Source organism: Notolepis coatsorum (genome assembly GCF_963971535.1).
Source record: "Notolepis coatsorum genome assembly, chromosome: 16".
Lineage (NCBI taxonomy): Eukaryota > Metazoa > Chordata > Actinopteri > Aulopiformes > Paralepididae > Notolepis > Notolepis coatsorum.
In genome coordinates, this window is record NC_140180.1 from 26,508,800 (window position 1) to 26,516,411 (window position 7,612).

At 40.5% G+C, this 7,612-nt stretch overlaps 1 protein-coding gene across 1 annotated transcript; it reads left to right on the forward strand.

The window, feature by feature from the left end:
• Nucleotides 1-1,895: 1,895 nt before the first annotated feature.
• rpl39 (ribosomal protein L39) lies at nt 1,896-4,469 on the forward strand. The gene is made up of 3 exons (XM_084332409.1): nt 1,896-1,960; nt 2,339-2,442; nt 4,295-4,469. Exons 1-3 carry the CDS (start codon nt 1,958-1,960, stop codon nt 4,341-4,343), a joined length of 156 nt encoding a protein of 51 aa, XP_084188535.1. The 5' UTR covers nt 1,896-1,957; the 3' UTR covers nt 4,344-4,469.
• The last annotated feature ends 3,143 nt before the right edge of the window (nt 4,470-7,612 follow it).

Sequence of the window (7,612 nt, forward strand, 5' to 3'; positions counted from 1 at the left end):
ATTCCCTTAAGGGGACCGGAAGGCTGTTCCATGTTCCACTTCCCTTTATCGATAGACCATTTTTGCTGAAGGCGGTCTTTCTAAAATGGACCTCACAATCCCCTCTGGTGTTTGATCTAGTGGCTAATCCAGTGTTCCTTTTCTCGTGGATAAACTCCTTGAGAGGGGGAGGGGCTAATCTGTGCAGGCATTTATATACAAAGCAGGAACTTTTATAACGTCTGAGGTTTTCAAAATTTAAAATTGTATGCTTATCCAGGATTTTACAGTGGTGGTATGAGTACTGTTTCCTGTCATATACCTTCAATGCTCTGTTGTAGAGTTGTTCTATGGGTTTCATGGCTGTGGCCCCAGTAAATGACCAGTTTAGAAGGCAATATTCAATGTGAGAGAAGACCATACAGTGTAGGTAAGTCTTTGCGGCTTCAAGTGTTAGGGAGGGCCGTATTTGTTTGAAGTTGGAAATGTTGAAGTTGATGGTGTTCCTCACTTTCTTTATGTGTTTCTTAAAGGTCAGGTTTGAGTCCAAGATGACCCCAAGGAATTTGAAGTGGGAAACAAGTTCTAGTTCTTCCTTCCTTCCCTCCTTGAGTCCTTCCTCAGGAACACATTGGACCGCTTGATGGTTTCTGGACGCTTGCTAAAGAACATGCACACAGTCTTTTTCGCATTAAGTAGGAGACAGGTGCTGTTTAGCCAGCATTGTACCTTGTCTAGTGCGCATGTGAGCCTGGATGTAATCAACTCTATGTCCTTGCCCTGTGTGTAGATGACTGCATCATCGGCATACATCTGTACATTGAGTTCGGGACACACATTTGGCAGGTCATTGATATACAGGGAGAATAGCAGGGGCCCAAGGATTGATCCCTGAGGGACACGTACAGGGTTGTCTAGATATGGGGACTTGGCGCCATTGACCGTGACACATTGTTTTCGGTTTGATAAGTAGGATCTAAACCATTCTATTGTAGCAGCTGAGAAATTGAAGTGAGTTAGTTTGGTTAGGAGGATATTATGGTTGACACAGTCGAAAGCCTTGCTAAGGTCTAAGAAGACAGCACCAACATACTTGTTGCTATCTAGTGCACTCTTGACCTTTTCAACAAACAGACAGTTGGCTGACTCTGTTGAGTGAATTGAGTGTTGATTGATTGATTGATTGATTGTATTGAGCCGTACTGTATTGTACCCATTCTGCAATCTGTTAATACAATTTTCATCCAATCAATCACTTGTGCGGTTCCTACATTGTATAGGAAATTAAATTAAGAAAATAAACATTTAAACAACTGTGTCTTTATTGTATTATTACTGTATTGTATTGTATGGGCGGGAAAGGAGGAAATAAATCATCATCAACTGAAAATAAACAAACATGTCAAACAAAAAAAGGTTACAACTGACACTTATTATTAATATACAAATATTTTAAAAGAACCATTTCAACCCCCATTTACTTTACCAAACCAATCAATAATATGTAGAAATTATAAAGAAAGAATAATGATTAGAAATAATTCTACAGAATCTCCACTGTACTATAATTATGTGACCTGTACCTCTATGTCTTCTACTACCTGTACCTCCCCTCCCCCTCCCCATGCTGCTGAATTTATCTTATCTTATGAATACAACGCTCAATTAACGTTCGCTAACGTAGAGAAACGTCAGACGTACTTCGAGATACGTCAGACGTACTTCGAGATACTTCCGTACTTTCCGCCAATCAGCGCATTGTCCTGTCAGCGGGAGAAATGTCGTGGGAGCGGGCGAAAGTTGCCCAATCTGGAACAATCTCCGAGGCTGCGCAAAGCCATCCACGTGGTGTCGCTGTGTGCAGGAAACAGAGCTAGTCGCTTCGCTGTAATTGGATAGCAGTATATTAGGTCACGTCCGCTTTCCTTCCTTCTTTCTCTTTGACCACCGCCATAGTGGGGAAAGGACTGTGGACACAATGGTAAATAGAAATCCATAATCATCCATGACTTTAGCAGTAGTAAACCTGCATCCACTCATAAGTCGTGTGATTGTTGTATCCCTGACTTGCGTAATGTTTGTATATTGGCCGAAAATCTGGATAAATACCTTGATAAAGTAAAGACTATCCGTTGGTGCAAACCCGTGGCCATTGGAATTGTCGGCTGCATGAAAACCACCTGCCTAGTCAACATATTATTCTCGCCGATTAGCTAATTTTGACTTTAACCTTGTAGTTCTGTAGTGTAGGGGAGAAACAACTATGTATTGTTTAAGAAGTCATTGCGCACCCAGGTGTCCTGAACTGTATGTTTACATGATGCTAACATGATGCTAAATCCTAACTCTTCTGTTTCAGTCGTCCCACAAGACTTTCAGGATCAAGCGCTTTCTCGCTAAGAAGCAGAAGCAGAACAGGCCCATTCCTCAGTGGATCAGAATGAAAACTGGCAACAAGATCAGGTGTGTTTACTTTCCCAGCGTTTGTCCGTTGTCTGTTGTGATTCCTTCCGGTGTTGTACTTGTTAGCGATATTGTAGCCCATCGCATAGCCACGTCTATACATGACGTTAGTATAGTGGTTAGGGTCCAATCTCTGGCGAAGTGACTGATGAGATCATAAGCACGTATGATATTAAAATGTAATGTCATTATACAGTAAGTACAGTACAAACAACTCTGGTATCCAACCAGAGTGCAAATTTAACAGTAAAGTGCAATAGTAACATAATATACAATGTACAGGTGACTAAACTGGGTATAAAACGTATCAATTGGTACTACAGAGTAGTATCTGATTTATATACAGAGTTGTAATATTAATATGTACAGTGATACAGGTATAAAGACTGGTAGTAGTCATACTGGCCAGTAGTCTAACTAGTAAGTAAGGGGATATGTGCACGTACAGGCGGGTGTCTTCCGTGTAGTTGTAAAAGTATTGTCATAAGCACCATTGTGCTTGTTGATTGATTTTTCCTGAACAAAGTATGAATTATTTGTCAAAAGACATGCCTCCTAAACCATTCAAAGTACAGACAGGGCTTGTGATGGGCTGCCATATAATGCAAATTCTTAGTAGTTTTGTAAAGCAGGTCTGCAATTGCAGTACTTTAGATTGATGGAGTACTGTCATTAACCCTGCTGAGAGTATCATTCTACTATGGGATATGTCATCCTTCTCACACCACTGGTGAGACGGATGCACCATAGCAGTGACATCATCATTTGTTAGCTGTGGTAACGCAACAAAACAGTGGAACTGCATACAGTCGGAGCATCCGTCGAGACGGCAGGTCCTCGGATCTATTCCGATTTTCTTAAACTCTCCACATACAGCCTAAAGCCCCCTTTCCCTGGAATTTGTCACTTTATTTTAGTCCAGAATGAATTGTTTGTTCACCAGCTCTGCACTTTTGCGATCACACGGTTGTTGCATGCGACATGGGTCATGTGTTGAAGGGCCCACGGCTGATGATCCATGACTCTACTCTATATACAGTCTCACTGTGTTCACAAGGCTAATCATTAATGTACTTGCTTGTCTGGCACACCAACTATGACAGTAAGGCCTCATGTGAAGGCCTTACATAATTCTTGGGCCTGACATATTCAAGTTCTGTGATGGCTTTAAATCCATCTTTTCCCACCAGTTTATTTGCGACCAAGGATTAACCTAGATTCTTCAGTGACTCGTGATTTTACCTTGTAATTAAGCGAAGACAGTTGCTATAAGAATCAACTCTCACCTGATGAGAATTGACCAAGTGATTGTGTGGCTGGTATGTTTTGCAGCATAATTCAGATTTTTATTTTGTTTGAGCTCATGACATTTAGGTAGCCAGCTGCCAACAAATACCAGGGATGTAATCTCTTCGATTTCTCTAGGGAGTTTTTGACACACCTAGAATTCTACGAGGATGGTGCCGTGGTGGTCTTAATGTTCTCATGGAAGTTGTGGGAGACGACACTGCTTCTTACAGTGCGATTTGTCAACTGTAACGCAGGGGTAGCCATTTTCAAATGTCTAAAATCTAATTCTAGTGACAAACCACTGACATTAATTTCAGGGTTTATATTTGGGTTAGTATTTCATGTCTCATTGTGCAGACAGGATGTGATCAGGACTAAACCAATCACAGACCCTAATGTTGGCAGACCGCTGTATGCAAACCCATCAGCTTTTCAGCCTTCTGTTGAGTTCTGCAGTTCCTTCTGAATTTAAGATTAGTGTTGTCTCATTGACTCCAGTAAGGTAGTATTGAAACTTTATTTATATTGGTTATTCACTCATTGTGTGTCTCATGCTTTCCAGGTACAACTCCAAGAGGAGACACTGGAGGAGGACCAAGCTTGGCCTGTAAGAAGCACATGGCTCCTCAGATCACCATCCCCTGCAGGAGGTTGTGCTATCTGGAACAGTCTTTTTGTACAGCTACTCTGGTTATAATTGTGTTCGACCAATAAAAGATTTGTGATGAAACCAGAAATGTTGCTGTCTGGAACTTTTATTGCAAGTTGATTGAAGGCAAATGTGATATCGTCTTACATGAAGTTGTTTTAAGGGTGCTCTAACAAAATGGTACTGATGCTGTTACAGTAGAACAGTATTTTACAGGATTCCTCTTGGTCATGAACTTGGGTCTCTGGAAAATGGTTTGTCTGGTCTTGGTATGGATTTGGTTTAGACATTGAGGGAAATTCCATTTGGCAGTGGTGGGGGACATTTTTAAGTTACTTGTACTTTATGTATTTTAATTTTGGGTACTTAGTAAAACTACTTACTCACATTTCAAGGAAATATTGTACTTTCTATACTTATCTGAACTCACTTTTAAGAAAAAGATTTTGCATAGAAAACATGGCAAATGTATGAACATTATATACTTTAACATTTTAAGCCTGTCTGCTTCAAGAGGATGTAATCGGTAGCACAACTGGACCACACGCGTCAGAGGTCAATGGAATGAGGTTTGAATGCTACTAAGCACTTTTAATACACCATGTAGAACACTCATTTAGTTTAGATACTTAGCACATTAAATAGCAAATACTTTACTTTTACTTGAGTAGAATTTGAATTTCTAATTTTACTTGAGTGAAGGAACTGTACTTCCACCACTGCCATTTGGCTAGGGTTGTTACCTGAAGTGTCTTGACTAATGCACTGTTTCAAGTTTCTTTATTAGTTGTCATACAGAAATGCAGAATACTTTTGCATGAAATGCTGCTTTCTGTTTTGCTCCCGAGTGTGCTAGATAAAATAAGATAGTATAAGTAAACGAGTAAACAAAACAAATGTTTGGAAGTATTGCACTTTGAAATGTCATACCATTGGCACTTATTTTGGCTTTGATTAATCATTAGCTGCCCTTATCTGCAGCCAGGAACATTACCTAATCTACTGCTATCCTGTTTGTACTTGTATGACAGGGAATGGATTGAGTTTAAAGTTTGGTGTGTATGCTACACCCATCAGAAATGGCCCGTTTAAAAAGGGAGTCCGCGGTTGTTAGGCCACACTTTTCACTCTGGCATCATTTATGTGAGAATATTCTAACCAGCAGCCAATTAAAGGTTACTGATATGTTGTGCACTTGTGCCAAGCAGCCCCAACACAGGGTTGGTTGGCACAGCTTATAAAATGCTATATTTACAAAGAAATGAAGCAAGTGATTTGAACATTGAAGAAACAATTTGAACGTTTTTATTTAAACGATTAAGAATGAGAAAACATTTAACATCAAATATACATAGTTACTTTATTTTAGTTAAACCTTTGACATTGAGATTTCTGTAAGAATTGAATTTTTTTGCGTTTGTCAACATAGTATAAATCCATACATCCTCTGACTACCCATGGTCTCTAGTTTGTGGTAAAGTTACACTGAGGCTGTGATTATCCTAGAATTCACACTAGGTCATTTTTGACGGTCAAGTTTCCAAAAGATGTCTCACTACAATGAAATGGCTAGCCTACTATGGAGACTTAACATTGTTTTAGTTTAAAAGTTTAGACTAGTTTCTCCTGAAAAAACGAACACATTCCACAGATCCACTGTTGAAAATATACAAAATATGGGGCAGTAAGAGCTTAAATTGGAACAATGCCCAATTTCAGAATGTATACATGTTATCTGAGACAGTCCAAAAATATTTATATATGAAATAAATGAACACTTGTCCAAAAAAAGCTGCTCCGTAGATGATACATTGAGAAAGATTGTATAGATGACACTAAGAGGCAGAGCACCCAGGGGAGTTCGTACATTTTCTGTTTCAGAACTGAGAACTACTAGAATGAAGCTCATTTGAAAATCAGTCTCCCATTCACTGTCAATGAAGAAGCTCCAGGCGTTATACTTGATGGCATGACATCTCAAGTTTGATTCTTCAGTCTCTGGTTTCTGGCTTTGGGAGGGAGTAACTCATGTTCACAAATATTGATTGGACTTTCTTAGGCCATGGAAATAACATTTGAATTCTTAATTTGAGTGGTGTTTCCCTTTAATGTTATGGCAAGTGATGTGAAGTTTGATTGGCATGTTTGAAGGGCCTGGAGAGACGCTGAAAGTGTAAAATCAGGATAAACTTGTACATGTCAGCTGTCAGATATATAGTCAGTCATCGAGGATCATCTTTATGCTGTGAACCACTTGACCATGGATGGAAATGTTGAGACAAATACATGGAAATTAGTGCAATACATATAATATATAAACACTTTTTACTTTAACCATGCTCATCTTGGCTGTTCCTAATTTATGCAAATGACATGTCGTCAGCTTGTGACTGCAACTTGTTCCTGTGTGCGGATGACTCAGCCCTGCTGGTCTCTGACAAGAACAAGTTACAGGTTGAAAAAACCCTCAGCTCGGAACTAGGCAAAATCTGCATATGGCTCGCTGATAACAAACTATCATTACACCTGGGTAAAACAGAGTCCATTCTCTTCGGTTCAAATAACAAACTCAGCAAGACCGACGGCTTCTCAGTTACAGTGGGTGACAATATTGTCACAAGGAAAGAAGATATTACCTACCTGGGTTCCATCCTAGAGGCAAATCTTTCCTGTGACAAAATGGCATCCAAGGTAATAAAAAAAGTCAACCAACGAACTCGATTCTTGTACCGGATCTCCTCACTGGTAAACAAGAATACCCTGAAGACTCTAACAGGAGCACTCATTTAAGAGTACTACGACTATGCTTGCACCTCATGGTACCAAAGCACCTCAAAGGCGCTAAAAACAAAATTACAAACATCTCAAAACAAACTGGTCAGACTACTGCTTGACCTTACTCCTAGAACCCACCTCACCCCTGCCCACTTTGACAACCTAGGATGGCTTAGAGTAGACGACAGAGTACAGCAACTTGCAATGGGCCTGGTCTACAAGATACACTACACGACCGGGCGGCTACGTGGCGTAGTGGGCAAGGCGCTCGCCACGAATGCAGAGACGCTGGGCTCGCCTGTTCGAGCCCAGCGCTCCACATTGCTTTCAGTTTAGCTGGTCGTTCATACTAATACACATTGGCCGTATTAGGGGGTGGGAAACTGATGGGTGGGGATCGGGCGTTGTGGACAGCGACTCCTACAGGTCGGTTGGTGCGCCTGCGCAGTAGAATCA

Excerpts from the sequence above, each read along its gene's own strand:
- rpl39 (XM_084332409.1), top strand. Across the intron at positions 2,443-4,294 it reads AAAACTGGCAACAAGATCAG|GTACAACTCCAAGAGGAGAC; the intron begins GTGTGTTTACTT and ends CATGCTTTCCAG.